General features: G+C 34.5%; 1 protein-coding gene across 4 annotated transcripts in view; it reads right to left on the bottom strand.

Moving 5' to 3' along the window:
- Positions 1–17,320, bottom strand: part of LOC129237190 (kinesin-associated protein 3) — a 102,511-nt gene extending 85,191 nt beyond the window's left edge. Inside the window, exons 1-2 of one of the 4 annotated variants that reach the window (XR_008581748.1) lie at positions 16,836–17,313; positions 12,758–12,878 (exon numbers count right to left, since the gene is read on the bottom strand). Coding sequence is in view for 3 of the 4 variants with exons in the window: in XM_054871703.1 (XP_054727678.1) it covers positions 12,758–12,878; positions 16,836–17,140 (426 nt within the window). In the remaining variant the exon portion in view is untranslated. Of the gene's footprint in view, positions 1–12,757; positions 12,879–16,835 lie in introns of all 4 variants that reach the window. The other 3 variants (XM_054871703.1, XM_054871702.1, XM_054871701.1) reach the window with 3 other exon arrangements.
- Positions 17,321–18,642: the final 1,322 nt, after the last annotated feature.

Here is an 18,642-nt window from a genome sequence, read left to right as displayed (position 1 = left end):
AACCTTGGATTTCTAATCAGTGATCCCAAAAATTCCCGCGGAACAAGTTTCATTCAAATCCATTATAGTTTTATTCATCCGCCATGTTGGACCCGCTCTTTCGAAAATTGGAAAGCTGACGATCAGTCCAATTTGTGAACAATGAACTCAACGAACCAAATTTATATGTTTGGAAAGTTTATTTGGTGTAAAAAGTTGGATAAGACCCCATCAAAAAGCACGCGAAACGGAAGTAGAGTTTTGATCTTTTTTAAGTTTGGGATATAAAAGTCTTATATGAGGCACTTTGAAACCCAAATGAATTTTGAAAAATTTTCACAATGGCGCCAGGCGAGTTATATTTAAAATCCGGACTTTTATTTTTGTCTTTAAAATTGTATATCTCCAAAGCTGTCAGATGGATACGTAGCTTGAAACATCACAAATATTTTTTTATTAAATTCTAGAGAACCTGGAAGACGATGTTCGGCCTTAAACACACATTTTCGTTTGTTCTGAAAATACTACTTTAAAAGGCAGATAAATTGTAAAAGCTACTTGAGAAAATTACCCTTAGCTGTTTATGTATGAGACTTATACCTTCTACTCAAATATGAACGAGACGTTATCAATAAAACGCTCCGCGGATGACATATGGCAAAAATAAATTTTTTGCTTACATGGCAAATTTCAGCGTGATATGTCACATAGTTTGTTTTCTGTGCTACTGTAAACAAGTCAAGCTCGAGTGTGTTCTTCGAATTTAACGATGGAAATTCAAGTTGAACAAAGAATTTGTTTGAAATTTTGTTATTCCAACAAAATTTCGGCTTCAGACGCCTTAAAAATGTTGCAGACAACCTATGGGGACTCTGCTCCATCTCGTGCACGTGTTTTCCAGTGGTACAAATCGTTCAAAGAGGGCCGTACATCAACCCAAAAAACCACGCCAAAGTCGCTCAAAAATTAAGGTTATGCTGACTGTTTTTTTCGATTACGAAGGTGTGGTGCATTCGGAGTTCCTTCCGCAAGGCCGATCGGTTAACGCTGAATATTATTTAGACGTTTTAAAGCGTTTGCGCGAGAACATTCGTCTTAAAAGGAAGGAATTGTGGGACAACAAGTCATGGCTCTTGCATCACGATAATGCACCAGCTCACACATCACGTCTTGTTCGCGATTATTTGAACAAAAAAAATGTTAATAACGTTCCGCAAGCACCGTATTCGCCTGATATGGCTCCATGTGACTTTTTCCTGTTTCCCAAGCTCAAGTTGCCGCTCCATGGAAAACATTTTGAGACAATTGAAGTCATAAAAGAGAATTCGAAGAACACACTCGAGCTTGACTTGTTTACAGTAGCACAGAAAACAAACTATGTGACATATCACGCTGAAATTTGCCATGTAAGCTTATAACAGTCCTACCAAAAAACAAAAAATTTATTTTTGCTATATGTCATCCGCGGACCGTTTTATTGATAACGTCTCGTTCATATTTGAGCAGAAGGTATTTATGGTATAGCAATGATATATTGGGTGTGTTTACGAGCTTGAGAACTGAAATGTGAAACTGAATTGTTGGAATGTTTATTTATTATAAGCTGGCATTTATTTTTTATATATAATATCCGGCATATGTCCCGACCTACGATTTACATGTTTCATTCGATCAGTCTAATTTTGGCCGCATGGCGTCAATGGTGGCTTGAATATTGTAATAAATCGATTGCCAAGCGCGCTATATGGCCAGTTGCGAATACCTTCAATGTTTAGCTTTTTATTTGGAAACAAAAATGCAGTCAGCAAGGCTTGATAACTCTTGCCATTCAGCGTAACCAGAGCCTCTTCCTCATTTCGAAAGAAATAAGAACCCATGATGCCGTCAGTGCTCTATGAACCTTGCAAACAGATGTACTACTCGTATATGCGTTTTTTTATGTTTTCTTTTTATTTCAAAGTAACTTTCCACGATTTGGAGCGTCTTCGCGCTCATAATTCATAATGACTTTTCAAACCTTACTGAACAGAAATGTCAACACAGTTTGCCATTCTCAGTTGTCAAGCATAGTTATCGATATCGATAGATCTCATGTAGCTAAAAAAGCATCCTATGCTATAGATTGTAGAATATAGAGGGATATTCGCCAATATTCTTTGACAAAATAGCAATTAATTTTTTATACTGTGTACAAACTCGTTTGTACATATGTTTGTGCATACGGGATTTTTTTCAAAAAATTTCTTCAGCAGATAACGAAAAATTTGTGAATCATCCAACATTTTAATTTAAAATTAAATGACAGAAAAAGGCGTACTGGTTCTTATAAGTTTTCTTGATAGATGGCAACACCACAGGTGGCAGCCCTACCCAAATTTGTTAATATCTTTTGTACTCAATATTAAAAAACAAAAATCGGAAGTAGACGAATGGGTTGGTGCGTGACTACCATTCAAATTCAAAGGAACGTAGGTGAAAGACAAGCAAAACAAACAAAAGTTTTTTCTAATAGTGGTCGCCCCTCGGCAGGCAATGGCAAACCTCCGATTGTATTTCTGCCATGAAAAAGTTCTTCATAAAAAATATCTGTCATTCAGAGTCGGCTTGAAACTGCAGGTCCATCCATTTGTGGGCAACATCAAGCCGCACACCACAAATAGGAAGAGGAGCTCGGCACTCAAAAAGGGTGTGCGTGCTAATTATATTATATGTATATATACAATTTATTATATATATTTATATATTCAATATTTTAATACATTCTTTGAAAAATACCGTTAATACGTCTCTTTTAATTTTTTTTTATATTTCGAAAATCTGGCAACACCATCGTTCTCGAGGTTTTCTTTACAAATCTTACGCAGTCAGAAAAAAAATAAAATACAACAAACAATAGGCAAATCTGCTGAGCGCTTGCGCTTCACCCAAAGAAAGAATTTATTTGAAAATTCACCTTATTTTTTTAACAAACCTCTTTTGAAAGTATATACTTATAAGTGTATCATTTTTGAGACATAGTTATTTTAACTGTGTTGCGCACCCTGCTCCCCCCACTTAATATGATACTTATCGACCGAAACTGTATAAGGCAGCTTGCACGCAGGCTCAAGCACACTTTTTCTACTTGAATGACCGTGAAAGCAATTGGTTGAGCCGCATAACAGCTTTTTGTAACTCTGATTTTTGGGCATGCATTTGATCCGTTTGACGTGGAATACCCCAAATATATTTATGCATGTACAAACGTTTATACAGTATACCACTTTTAGTATTGCACCTCTATAAGTAGTAGGTGTATCTGTAGGCATAAAAGTATTTACAAGTGCTTAGAAGTTGTATGTGTGTAGGTACGAACGGCAGTAAGTTGGTAAGAAACACTTTGCACTTTTGCGCTTAGCCTGATTTATTGTCTTTATTTCAAAAAATAACTAAAAAAAACAAGAAAAAGAAAAAAAAGTTCAGCAAAGCAGCACCATAAACCAAGAGCGATTCAAGAGCTTTCTACAATAGCTGCCAGTATTAGTATAACAGACGTATTGATGGACAGTGCGTTACTAGTGGCAAAAATCTGCGTCTGTGTGAACAGAACGTAGACCACTTTAAATATTTTTTTTGTTTCATAAATTAACAAATATTTACATCGACATAATATAAAAAAAAAAAAAACTAAAAATAAAAAAAATATATTAAAAAAAATTAAGATGAGTATGCAGATATTACCTCCAGTTAGGGAGGCAGCGCAAATTGAAAACTTTGAAACGATTTTTCTCGGAGTTCTGATTTTTTGAGTTATGGCATTCTTCCGGCAAATTAGAGATTTTTGTCATACATATAAACCAATAAATACCAAATGAGGCACTCATGATGCGCTACTACGATTAAAATGATATAATTGTCTCTAATACTGGTCTAATTAATAGAGGCCATTTTCATTTCTTTCAGATATTTGTGCCTAATTAAGGTTAGTATTATATTTATGTAAGATTAGGTTGTAGTAGCCGTCGCTGAAGACAAGGGCATAGTTGCGTATATACAAAATTAATAACCAATTTTTTTCGGATTAACTTTTTCACGAAGTAACGAAAAAACTATATTGAGCGATAAAAATCTTCATTTTGCCCTTATGGGCAATGGGCGTATCCATTGTTTGTCTGGTTGGATACTGCAGCTGTATAGTTCACAAGTGTCAAATATGACTGACGTACGACGCCATTTGTAAAAATTACGATAGGGTAATTTCCAATTCCTTGCATGGAGTGTTGTTTTAAGAGCTTAAGAACTTAAAATGATAATACGAAACTGAAATATTATTGGAATAAATTTTTATATGGTAATCTGGTAGATATCTCATGGTACTCTTTTTTTTATATGATATCCGCCGCGGGTACGAGCTACATAGTCCATCCGTTCAATCCAGTTTTTGACTACTTTTTCCAATAAATCTGGCCTTATGATGGTTTGAATATTGCAATAACTCTATGCGTTGAATGGCAAGTTGCACAGTCTTGTTGGAACCAAGTCGATGTCATTTCAAAAGAAATTAGAACCGTTGATGCACGTAAAAGGAGCGAAGTGGTCTGTGAACAGGTATACTTTTTTCAAAGTAAATTTCCCCTATTTGGAAACCTTGTTCTAGCGTTAAACAATTTATGATGACTTGCCAAAACTTACTGAACTGAAATGTCAACACCATTCACTCAATGTTGCCATTCTCAGCTATCGATATCGATACTTTTCATACGCCATCCAGAAGAAGAGAAAATGAGAATTTGGCTTGAAAAACGCTGCAGTGATCAAGCAAAACTGAAATTGTATTGCATTACTATAAATGTTTTTTTTTGAATTTGACTAAAGTAATAATATTTATTCGGCTGTTGATGGATTTAAAATAGTCGCAATAAATTAGAAATAATGTGTTTTTTTTTAATTTTTTAATGGGCTTTCATCACCTACAAATAAACTGCTTCACGTATCTATTTTATTAATAAATAGATATATACTTAAAAGTTAGGCGACCGCCGTAGCCGAAAGGGTCGGTGCGTGAATACCATTGGCAAGCCATCGAGTGTATTTTTGCCAAGAAAAAGCTTCTCATAAAAATCATTTGCCGATCGGAGTCGGCTTAAAACTGTAGGTCCTCTATTTGTGGAACAACATCAAGACGCACACCACAAATAAGGGGAGTAGCTCGGCCAAACACCTAACAGAAGTGTACGCGCCAATTACACTGCGTTACAAAAACGAACTTTTTTTCTGTCCTATGAACCAAATATACTTTTCCGGAAAGGGGAGAAAAAATAAAAATACACGTGTATCGGCGATTTTCATGTACACGTCAGAATTTTTTTTTTATGTATGAAATATAGATCTCGTAGTCCGCCTGAGTGAAAAACTTTGGATCAATTTTTAACCCATTTTCCGTGATCCAATCGCGCTGAATTTCTGCAGGCAGGCTCGTGGAAATGTTTTTATTATGTGAAATTTAAAAAAAAAAAAATTGTTAAAAAACTGGATCGTGAGGGCGAGGCGATTGCAAGTTTGCGCAATATTTTTCCGAAACTGAGTGGCGCAAAGATTCATGCAGGTATTTTTTTACGAAGGCTTTTAGTAACTTTATTTTTTTAATGATGTGTATAATTTAAGGTGTTTTCAGTGGTCCGCAGATAAAGAAAATAGTTGCAAGTTATGAATTTTCATCAAAATTGAATGCTATCGAACAACGTGCATAGAAAGGCACAGTTGCCGTTATTGAGCAGTTTCTTGGCAACAAACGAGCTGACAATTATAAAAATATTGTTGCAGAAATGATTTCAGCATATGGCGCAATGGGCATATTAATGTCGCTAAAGATCCATTTCCTTCACAATCATTTAGATTATTTCTCTGGTGATTTAGGAGCTTGTAGCGATGAACATGGCGAAAGGTTCCATCAGGACATTGCGGCTATTGAAAAGCGTTTTAAAGGACAAGACATTACGCATATGCTTGGTGAATACTTTTGGTCTATTTGTCGCGATACTGACACAAATGCTTACAAACACAAAAGTAAAAGGCCTAAGTTTCTTTAAAAGCATTAAAATTTTTAATGTAACAGTTTTTAATTTTAATATAATAAAATTAATAAAAAAATTCGTGGTTTTATATCTCTATTGTAATGCGGAGTGAAATACCTTTCTTTTGATACCCACATCGGCATATCTCATGCAATTTTTTTTTTAATTTCGAACAGGTGGCAACCCTTTGAAACATTGTCAGTGGCAACACCTAGGTGAAAAGTCTAGAAATGTGATACACTATCTGTGTGCCAATTTCATTCAAATCCGTTAAGCTAATCCTGAGATCGTGTGGCTATACAGATATGCATACAAAAATTGCTCGTTTAAAGTTATAAAATACAAAAAAAAAAAATTGTGACGTGTACATGAAATTCGCCGATACACGTGTATTTTTATTTTTTATCCCCTTTCCGAAAAAGTATATTTGGTTTATAGGACAGAATGTGTGTAACGCGGTGTTATTTATTAATTTTTTAAGTAATAAAAACAAAAATTTGTTACATACATTTTTTATATTTTTAAGTGTTTTGCTATTTGCTTATATGTACACATGTATGTGGGAATGTGACCTGTGAAAATTTTAGATAAAATTTCGTTTTGTGAACCTACGAGTTTGCAATATACCTGTATAAAGAGTCCTAATCGTGGTACCTTTGTCCTGATATGTATCCGCTCATATTACAGGCGTGCACATTAATCCCTTACTACGCAAAGCCCATTGAATGATTACGACCCACTGTGCGGTAACCCGGAGGACGCGGTAAATAAACTAAAGCGTCAAAGTTCTGGCTTAGAACACTCTAACAACACAAAGGTTGTTATTACTGCTTGTAATTTGTGCATACACACATATATATGTATGTACCTATGTACACTTGAGTATGGTAATTGTTTCTATAAGTTCTCATGCTGTCACCATATTACTACCACCACCACCACCACCACCACCACCCTGGGCATGATTGTGTCTTCCAAAAGGAAAACCGAAGGCGGTGGCAAGGCGATCATTAGAGGTTAAAGTGCTATGCGAGTTTGTGCTTTCCAACCGTTGGGTGGTGGAGTTATGTGGAGGGTTTGGTACGAAGAAGAAAAACTAGTGAAAGGATTTGAATGAGCGAAAAATCGATAGCGACTAAAATGTACTTGTATCGCTGGATGCCAATTGAGTGCACTTCGCTAGGTATGTACATTTGTATATGGAGATATATGTACTTCGAGTCATATATACACATATAAATATTATTTGCAGTTAAGAATACGCAACTGGGAATTCCGCAATATTTTCCAGAGTATATATGTACACACGTGCAATATATAAGTATAAGTATATGCTGCTATCAATTTACATACATACGAGTATATTTTTTTATATGAATGTACATGCAATTGTGTGTGCAAACATTCATACTCGTATTTGATCGTGTGCACGAAAATTCGCTTAAGGCTTTTAAGTGCATTTCTTGGTAGTTTCTTGCCACTAAACTAAACTTTTCATGTTCTGGAAGTGTAGCTCAAATGTGGTTAATTAAAATATGCATTTTTTTAAGTTGACCAGAAAATTTGATAACGCTGAATACTGAATGTAAATCGGGCATACTGGTCAAAGTGTCAACTGTGAGACCTAAAACTTTAAGTAAGTCTATAATATTTTCTCGCCATTTCTTGTGGCATAAAATTTTTCTTCAAATTAAGCCATCGAGGTTAGCAAGTCGCCTTGCAGTTTTTGCTCTTTTTTAGTGTTTATTTGCTTATAACTTTTACTGTTTTAAAATAATTTTTGGTTTGTAAGGCTAAGTAATAAAAATAATAATGTAATGAAAAATATATAATATAAGGGAGTTCAAAATTAATCACCCTATCGGAAGATTTATAATATTTGCAGATGGCGTCGTACGTCAATCATATTTGACACTTGTGAACTAGACAGCTGCATTGTACAAATAGACAATCAATAAAGCGTATAAAGTTAAAAAAGATTCCAATTACTAAAAATAATTTGTATTATTTATTAAAAAAATTAATCGAAATCAAAACGGATGATTAGTTTTGCGCCACCTTATATTATAACTGATTGGATAGCAGGGCTACCAAAAAAATATTCCATCATGTTTTTTATCACACATTCTAGCAACAAACTGATGGAAAAAAATAATAATAAAAACGTTTAAAAAAAATATTTTAATTTGAGTTGTTAATAAATGACTATTTATTGTGTGCCAAAAAAATCTGCGGAGTAATGATTTATTCAATATGGAGCGGGTTTGTACGGTTTATGCCTCTTATGTTCCGATACGTAGAACATTGAATGAACGTAATCAAGGCAAATTTATTAAAGATTTTTAAAGGTGTACTACGTAGTAGACCGTTATTCGGCTCTGAGCGAATTTGACAGATATGCTGATGTCACTTGGGATGTATTCCACAAAGTCTAGCTTGTTACTATTGGCTATCCACGCAGCAGCACTGGCACACCATTTTGCAGCTTTCACATTTGTATTCACCGTATTCGCAAACAAATCAATGGTATAAGCATTGGCTGTGTTGATTTTTATGGTATAACAGTACCATAAGCTATATTTTGTGAAGCACATCCCCAGTGACGTGGAAACCAAAGTTCCCTTCAAAATTTTTTTCATCATACCTAACGAGCAAACCTGGTAATCTTGTGGTAGACCAGGTAATTTCTTTTTCTTTCGCCGTGTACATAAAAGAAAATGACGAAAAGCCGTTCCGTTCGCACCACAGCCGTATATTTCTAGCTCTAAAGTTCTATGGCTATGCAACATAGTTCATCCTTTCTCTTTTCTATTTCCTTTTGTCTTGACATTTCTAACGTACAAAATGTTTATGTTGGTCTAGTGTCACCACCGTTAGTGAATGAGCCTTGAGTTGAATAAAATTTCCGTTCCGTTCGCACCACAGCCGTATATTTCTAGCTCTATAGTAAAGTTCTATGGCTATGCAACATAGTCCATCCTTTCTCTTTTCTATTTCCTTTTGTCTTTTACATTTCTAACGTACAAAACGTTTATGTTGGTCTAGCGCCACCACCGTTAGTGAATGAGCCTTGAATTGAATAAAATTTCACGTTCTTTTGATTCTTCTAAGCAAACTTTTAAATTGTGACTGAATGAATTATATAGATAAGTATCAACTATTACCATCAAGTTTTTTGGTTGTAGTCTGTAAAAAATTATGCATTTCTAGACTTGCTTAGAATAAGAAATGTCAAAAATTATAATTAAAATGGAATATCAAAATGCAGATTTACCGCAGGCACTCGTATTTTCATAAAGATTGTTCTGTGCCCAAAAAGGAATATATGTTTCGACCGCCAGTAAAAAAAAATTATCAAAACCCAATGCGCTTTTTGAGCTACTACAAACTTGCACTTTATTGTAATCAAATTTCAATCGGAATTTAAAAATTTTAGTAAAATTTTGAATAAAAAGTTGGAAATTCTGATGAAAATTTGGGAAATTTTTTATTTAATTCCAAAAAAGTTTGAAACTTGGAGAGAGTGAACCATAAGAAATTAAAGAAAGATTTCTATGTAAATATTAAAATGTGTGTGAAATTGAATAGCATATCTTAAGGCGCATAATAAAATCATTAGTGGAGCATACATTTATTTATGATTATTATTATTATTATTAGGCTACTGCGCACTGCGACCAAAGTAGATCTATTGTGCAAAGCTTGCTGAGGTACCCTATATTTTGCAGCTTTTTTTGAGGCTTTTTAAAAATTTTACCACATTCTGGGGTTTATTGTTCCATAGTTTAGGTATAATAAGGCACAGCAGCCTAGTGCAGAATATTTACGAAGAATGTGTTCTGAATTTTGAAGGGTCCATTTTACAGAATCGGCAGATGATGGTCTCAGAGAGGCCAATTTCTGTTAAGTGATATCCCAGGCTACAGTGGCCTGGGAAGTAACCAGTTAAAAGTCGTAAGTCTATTCTGCTAAGTGAAAGTAGCTTATCAGAAATTCCTCTGTCCGGCGTTAAGAATTGTAAGTCCACAGAATGGTTCAGGACCAATTAGGGGCATATTTGCCTCTTTTTTTGCTAGTTGGTCCGGTATTACATTTCCCGCGTGTCCTTCGTGTCCCAACCCAGTAATAATGCTTTGAAGTTCCCTAGCATATTAAGAAGGTTCAAGCAGTCATGTACCATTTTTGAGGTGATTGTAGTTGATAGAAGATATTTATGATATTGCATTTATATTGTAAGTGCTTATAATAAAATTTTAGAGTACATTTTGTGCTTTTTAAGAATATGGGTTTATCATATTCAAAATCCACTGTTATTAAGTACCTTAAGTAATACCGAATTTGAGCCAATCTATTGTTATACTATACAATAAAAAATCTTAATCATAAACAACCAAAAATTTGTAACATTGAAACAATGAAGTAATATTCGGAAGAGTATCAGGGAGCAATATTCAATAATCAGGTCGCTGTAGCCGAATGGGTTGGTGCGTGACTACCATTCGTAAAACGAAGTTTCGAAACTCGGTGAAACTCCAAAATGAAGAAATAGTTTTTTCTAATAGCGGTCGCCGCTCCGCAGATAATGGTAAGCGTCCGAGTGTATTTCTGCCATGAAAAAGCTCCTCATAAAAATCATCTGCCGTTGAAACTGTAGACCCCTCTATTTATGGAACAACATCAAGACGCACGTCAGAAATAGGAGGAGGAGCTCGGCCAAGCACCCAAAAACGAGTGTACGCGCCAGTTATATATATGTACATATATGTAACAAATTTTTACAATCAGCACCTTAATTGAAAACCAAAAAAAAGATGGCAACACTAGAAAAAAGTATTGTTTTAGTTCAGTACAAAAAATGTATCAATTTATAGGTATAGATAGCTTTAATACTATAACATTTTTGAATGGCGTTGCCATATTACTTTAAAGAACAATTTATGTGAATAACATATTATAATTTAATTAAAGGTTAAGATACGGGCACCAAAAAAATGTTTTGAAAATAACGAGCAAACGTTTAATTTTAATTATTTGTCTAAGGCGTTGCCACCTACTCCTTAAGACGAAAATAGTAGATAATAATAATGCAGATGAATTCAATATTAAAATATGGGTGTCACTCAGTTTATGATTGAGAACGTTTGAATAAAAAGTATTTTGGAGTGGCGTTGCCACTTATTTTTTAATTCAGAAAGTATTCGCCTTATAATAAAAATTATGTGCATCCAATTTAGACGAAAACCACTAATGGTTTTAGCACAACATTTTGACCAGTTGTGACAATTTTTTTGATGTTCATTATTTAGTTTTATAACATCATAACAAAAGCATCACTAAGACCAAAATTATGAAAAGTCAACAAGTTTTTCAAGTTTTTTAACAACTTCAAATTTACACTTTACGGTGCCAAAATTCAATATTCTATAAAACCACATAAAAATTATTTTAGCAATTCTATGTCAAAACCGGGGAATTGGAACGAAAAAGTTGGTAACATTTTTTTAATTTTATATGATTTTTGTTAGACAATGGGCTATAATTTATGGAAATAAAGTAAATATTTCAAAATAGGGGGAACAAATAGCCCGCACTAGTCAAAATATTTATATGCCATCGTTTGCAGTGGGCTGTAAGTGTCAAGTACATTTTATACGCAAGGGAAGCCGCAGGCACTTGCTGGTATACGTATTTATAAAGGGTGTTTTTTTAGAGGTTAGGTTTTCAAGTTGGCACTACTTTTTTCGTAGATGGTCTTTTTGACAGCTGTCACTTGGTTTATGCTCAGTTTGGTTTGCCATTTCATAATGAATAGACTTACACCTGAACAACGTTTGCAAATCGTGCAAATTTATTACGAAAATAATGGTTCGGTTCGCGCGACGCATCGAAGAAAATTTTTTTCAGCGATGAAGCTCACTTTTGGTTGAATGGGTATGTCAATAAGCAAAATTGTCGCATTTGGAGTGAACATAATCCACAAGCCATTGCTGAGACGCCGTTACATCCTCAAAAAGTCACTGTTTGGTGTGCTCTATGGGCAGAGGGAATCATTGGTCCATATTTCTTTAAAAATGAAGCCGGCCATAATGTTACAGTCAATGGAGAGCGCTATAGAGCCATGATTAATGACTTTTTCGTGCCTGAATTGGACGATGTTGATGTGGACGACCTTTGGTTCCAACAAGACGGCGCTACATGCCATACAGCCAACGCAACAATCGATTTATTGAAGGAAACTTTTGGTGAGCGCATTATCTCGCGCCGTGGACCTGTGGCGTGGCCTCCAAGATCGTGCGATATAACACCGCAGGACTATTTCTTGTGGGGCTATGTGAAGTCCCTTGTCTACGCAGATAAGCCCAAGACGATTGACGTCTTGGAAGAGAATATTCGGAGCGTTATTGCTGACATACGGCCACAATTGCTGCAAAAAGTCGTCGAAAATTGGGCCTCTCGGCTGGAATTTATTCGAGCCAGCCGCGGCGGCCACTTGCCCGAAATTATTTTTAAAACATAATGGCAAACCCTTATCTTTATAATAAAGCTAAATTTTTGGCCATAACATTAAATTATATACGTTTTATTTCATCTTGAAAACCTAACCTCTAAAAAAAACACCCTATATTATTTAAAATACTGAAAATTATTAAATATGTACAGTTCTTTCAAACGGTTTATTGTGTTTTTTTTGTTTTTTTCAAGTCTTAACTTATCTGGTAACTTACCTTTTTCTCCTCAATCATCGGATTACTTGATTGCTCGCCGAAAACCGTCGCTTCCAGTTGATAGTTGACAATTAGTGCCTTATCCGTTGGATGGGGTTCAATTGTGCCTCCTTTCCAACGTCTGCGCGATAATAATTGTTTATTAGAATTGATTACCTTCTTTTATTTATTAATTTGATTTTTATCTTTATAATACAATGATTGTGTTAATCAATAATAAATGGCGCTTCATAAAAACCGCAAATAAAAAGTATAAAACGCATTTAGCACAGCAGATAATTTCAGAATTTTGCATTGTGAATTAGTTAGTGTGCAAAATTAAGGGTTTAAGTAAAGACGTTTTAATAAACACGGAGTACTGAAGTATTTATTAAGTATTAAAGCGGTGTTTACTTCAACGTTAATTGAGAATTTTTTTTTTTGTAAATAAGGATGCACTTTTACTTATTTCCGTTTGACATGCCGCTCACTAATTCGCGCTTCTGACAAACCATTTAAATTTTATTTATTATGTATTTATGGTATTTAAATTTAGCATGGTCTGCAATTAGCACATTTTGGCACATTTATACGTACGCACCGCCACTTTAAATACTGCCCAGTTTTGATATCATATCGTAGAATATCATTGTTCATACAAGTATATGGCGATATATAAATTTATTAGTATATTACTTATTATTTATTACCTATTTATTTTCTTAAACAAATCTCAATTTGTTTTTACCGATTATATTAAATTAGAACTCGATTTTGTTCGCACATTTTCGAACAGCCCGCGCAAATGAGCAACGAGTACGCGCACACCTGTTCGTTGCGCATTATTCGTGCATGAGATCGAGTATATGGAGCCTTTTTGATTAGTTTGATTTTTTCGTCAGCTGCTTTTGTTAAATTTTATAAATAATTTATACGCAGAGCGCAAAAGCTGTTGGAAAACTAAACAAATGCTGACCAATAAAACTGACAAATTTTGTTTAACTGCACGAATTGTTCAACATTTTTAACAAACATTTAAGCAATGAAGTACCTGAGTAATGAACGAGTTGCGAATGAGCGCGTAGCTGGGGCTCTACATTAAGCAAAAGAAATATTTGCGCTACACAAAAAAAGGAAAAAATCCATAGTAATTTTTTTATACTTTAGTTTTTTCTGACATCGATTTATATCTACATATATATATTGAAAATTATTTTTTCCATTAAACGATAAAAAATTAAGTGCAAACAATCTGCCATCACGGCATTGGCAAATTACCATGACAACGCAACAATAAAATGTTTGCTATTCAAGCTTACAAATGTCACAATGCCAGGCCTTCTAAACTTAATTTTGAATGCTCCGCTACACTTCAAATAATTCTGAACTTTTTGTCACATACAGTATACATTTTCATTTCCATTTAAAATAATATTATAAAATAAATATTTGGTATTTTCATTTGCATTAAAAAAAAATATTATAAAATAAATATTTGGTACTTTCCTTTTCATTAAAAAAATATTTAAAAAAAATACAAGTACATTTATCAAAGTCTCGCAAGACAGACGTATCTTGAAAAGTGTATTTTGAACAGAACTCATAAACTTTTTGCATTTATTGTAGATGATTTCATGAAAAAGAACCTAAACATGTGCAAAAATAATCCGTACTTCTTTGTGTATGTATTTGTACAAGTATATATGTATGTGTGTCTTCAGGAATGAATACACAGCATTTCGGAAATTCGCAAAATGTTATCTGCTTTTAAAAAATATGGGTTTAAAAATTAAAATCGAAATTATCGCTCGTATAACTACATTAAGGGTGTCCTTATTTCTTTGAAAAATATGAATTTAAAACTAAAATTATTCATAGCATATCTACATTAAGGAGGTCTTTATTTGTTTAGATTTTTTGCATGCGAGTAAAATACGCAAAAATATGCCAAGAAAGAATCTTGTTGTAATCGCGTCACACATTCAGCACTAAATTTTGGGAAATTCTGCCGAAATGTGAGTTCTTGGCCGATTATAAATCCTGGTCGTTGAAGTAAAGTGGACTTGGCAAGGCATGTAAAATACGTGCTTAACACTTTGGCTTATCTTATATCGTTTTAAGAGGGCTAATCGAGGCATTGGACCTTATCTTGTGCCTTCATGAGACATTGCAAGTTGTTCTTTTATGTTTTTATAGTAAGCAGATATTCACAAAAATGTCCCATTTTGGTTCAATTTTCATACTGCTACGGTGATTTTTACGAATCAAATATTCAAATATTTACCACTCAGTTGTCCTTTATTCATAATTCGTAACTTTTAATTGGTTATAATGGGAACTAGCTGAAAAACGGCTGCACTTCGAGTTCTTAGATCCCCAATAAAACATTGTCAGATTCACCTTCGCTACTATTTTAAAGAAGTACTGACATAAAGAAACGCATATGAGGATATAGCGAACAAAGCCTTATCACTCATAAATCAGTTTAAACAACTTCCCAGGAACCCAGTGCACCGGGAAAAAGAACATTTCAAAATGTTTCATGGAGTGAAAATTTAATTAAAATATTTGTTCCAATTGATATGCATTCCTTTTTTGGAACAACATCAAGGCGCACGCCACAAATAAGAGGAGGAGCTCGGTCGAACACCCAAAAAGGATGTAAGTGCAAATAATATATATATACATAAGTATAGCAAAGGTCCACTTTTAAGATGTTTTAAACGATTTTGTTCATAAAAAATTAAAAAAAAATTGTACATATTGTACCTAAGAAAACTATTTTCGTTCAAAAATACCAATCCATCGAAATTGTATTGTACCTATTTAAAAAAAGTGTGCAAACTTTCCTCTCATTTTTTTTATTGTTGTGAAGTGAAAAAATAGCGTAAATATGAACATAATTGCATTGTGGTAGAAAAAATTTATTTGAGGAAGTTCGGAAATGCCATAAAGAGGCCCCGATAGTGATGGCTAATCGAAACCTTGCGACGATGCTTAATTTAAGAGCATGCCTAACATTTCTAGGACGTATGTATGTGATTTATTTGTGCATTTGTTTTTGTGACTGGTCAAAAACTTTTTCATTTTTTGCTAGCTATATGGATTTTTTAGCACATGTAAGTTTTAATTTTTTTTTTCATGAAAAATAAAAATATCTCATAAGACGCTGTATATTTTTAATCTATCAACTCATATACATACATATGTATGTATAATATACTTAGTGCGGCTAAACGTTAGAAATTCCTGCTTGAAAATAAAATAAAATCAAATAAGAAATGTGCTATTCTTGCAAATTTCTTGTTTTTTTTAATAAAAAAAATGATTTTTTTTAAACATAGCAAATAAGTGAAAATTCATTTTGCACCCCAATTCTCCTTTTGTTAAATGAAAAATGAAATATTTAGTTTGACGTCGTTGTGATGAAAATCCCTTATTTGAAACGACCACCGAACATCAACGACATACGCAGCAGCTAACTACGTCAGCGTGTTGTTGGATCGAAGAGACGCGTGTGCGGACGACGGTGCACACCGTAGCCGTATATTCGTATGTATGTACTTATATGTATTTGTGTACAATATGTATTTTCGCGTGTCGGTCGGCGCGCAGTCGGAAAACGCGGTGGAAATGGAAAATCGATAACGCTGACACACACATTTCAGCTGCAGTTAGGCGCTGGGAAAAAAGGTGCTCCTCATCAGCTTTTCGCTGAGCAATTTTTTCTTCTTGCTTTTCGATTACTGTTAGTCATACTTTTACTTTTTTCTTCGTACCTACATACATACATATATTTTAAAATTCAATTGAAATCATAAATTTATGTACTTTTAAGTAGTGGGTTGAGCTGTTTAACGCCAACTACGCTTGTGATGAGGCACACTTGTTTTTGGGGCGTGTTTCGTTGGTGTCCCGCAAAAAGGGGTATTGTTTAATGTAAGCTCATCTTTCACCGCATTTTTTTTTTTCTTTTTCTTTTTTTATTATTTTCTTTGCAACACAATTTTTATGTGATTTATGCATGTAAATTTTTTCCTTACTAATTATTTTTATTATAATTATTATGTATTTTGTTTTGCCTTTTACATTCACTCACTTTTTTATAAACTTTGCATCGTCGCTTGTTTGCATTTTTTCGCCAGTTGTTGTTGCTGTGGTTGCTGTAAAAAAATGCGATTTTCTATATGTTGTCGACGCTACTGGGATGCGTTGATGTCGATACTTTTTTATAAATGGTTTTTCTAGTTGTGGTGAATTCACGTTTTGTTGCAACTGCTGTTGCTGTTGTTGTAATTGTAAATCGCCGGCAATTGCATTAATTATATAATAAATATAATGAATAACAAATAAAATGAGTGTTAGGCCCGCGACTATTTGAAAGAGCAGCAGCACAAATGGCATACGCGACGCAGCGACGCAGACGACCGTTTGCCGATGTCGATGCCGATTGTCGATTGCCAATACCGACCACGTCCAAACGCTTGCTCCTCTCGATTCGTTCTGACTACTGCTGTCAGCTAGCTAACTGGCGAACTGCTGTCGCTGCTGCAGAGTTGGGCTGCTAGTGATGGTTCACCAGCTAGCTGTTGGTAATGTTGCGGTTGTTGTTGCCTTTGACGATGACGATGACGATGTTGTTGGTGATGATGATGATGATGATGATATTGTATTGGTGATATACTCATTGCACAGTGACTAAAAACCACAAAAAACCTAGATATGTTTCCTTTTTAACACACTAAGGGCCATGTCGCACGCCTTTGTACTGAAGCGTGTAACAGGGGTTGTTATACATTAGTCCTCATGCTCCAATTTCATGTATACAGTACTGTTTATACTGTTTTTATAGTAGGCTGATATTTGCAAAAAATGTTGGTCCAATTTTCATAGCGCAATGCTGATTTTTACGATTTCGATTTCGTTAATGTTGTTGTTGTTGTTGTTGTAACAGTAATACATACGGTTTCGTCGTATGTGGTCCCTGACATTTTAAGGATGTGGGTTTGGTAGTCCGAAGCAAAATCGTGAGAGTAACTTCGGCTGCCACGTCACAGGGTACTCGACAGCAGAATTCTCCCCACCTATTCACATATCCGTCCAATCAGTCGTTGTTCAGACGGCAACGAAATAACGTGAACAATGGTTGGGTTGGTTTTTTTCGTATATTACCAACATAGCCACAGTTTTATTTGAAACAAGCCGCCAATCATCGGATTCCTTCAAAATCACGGAAAACCGGTTAACGGCCTGATGTTGGTCACACCTCTGCAATCTGTACATCGTGAGGCCAAGCCATAAAATAATATGAGACATATTACAAAAGTTATAAAATGCAAAATAATCAACAAAGCAGATCGGCGATCGCTGATAAATCAATATATAGCACCTTTATACCGCTTTCCAACACCGCTTTCTTCTTGGCCGCCGTTGAATATTATCGTAAAATCCGTTGGCAATTAATATGTTAAGGACATTTCTTTAATTAAACTTTTAGATACTTGAAAGTTTCTCTTATGTACAGAAAATCACATGATTATCAATAGTTTTGTCGTTGTCTACGATTGACAATAAAATTCATGGCAACCGGTGGGCGTAGGTTATGAAAGGAAGGTAAAAGTTGAATGAGTACAATATTTCCGATTTTTAACTTTTTTAATTTTTGATTGAAATAAAAACTAAAAAATGTATACACTTCGCTTAACAATAGCCCAAGAGAGAACTGCTTTTTTTAACAAGTGCTAATGTGGGCATATTCAGACATGCCAACTGAATAACAACTTCCTTCCTCGACAATCAAACATCGTACTTTATAAGCCCACCCTCATGCCCCTACTTTTGTTCGAGTACGCTCAAAGTGTTCGAGGTAAGAATTCTGCATTAATAAGGGTGAGCTGCATATGATT

This window comes from Anastrepha obliqua, chromosome 2, assembly GCF_027943255.1.
Source record: "Anastrepha obliqua isolate idAnaObli1 chromosome 2, idAnaObli1_1.0, whole genome shotgun sequence".
Lineage (NCBI taxonomy): Eukaryota > Metazoa > Arthropoda > Insecta > Diptera > Tephritidae > Anastrepha > Anastrepha obliqua.
Note: the sequence above shows the minus strand (reverse complement) of the source record. Positions and strands in the feature narration are given on the sequence as shown.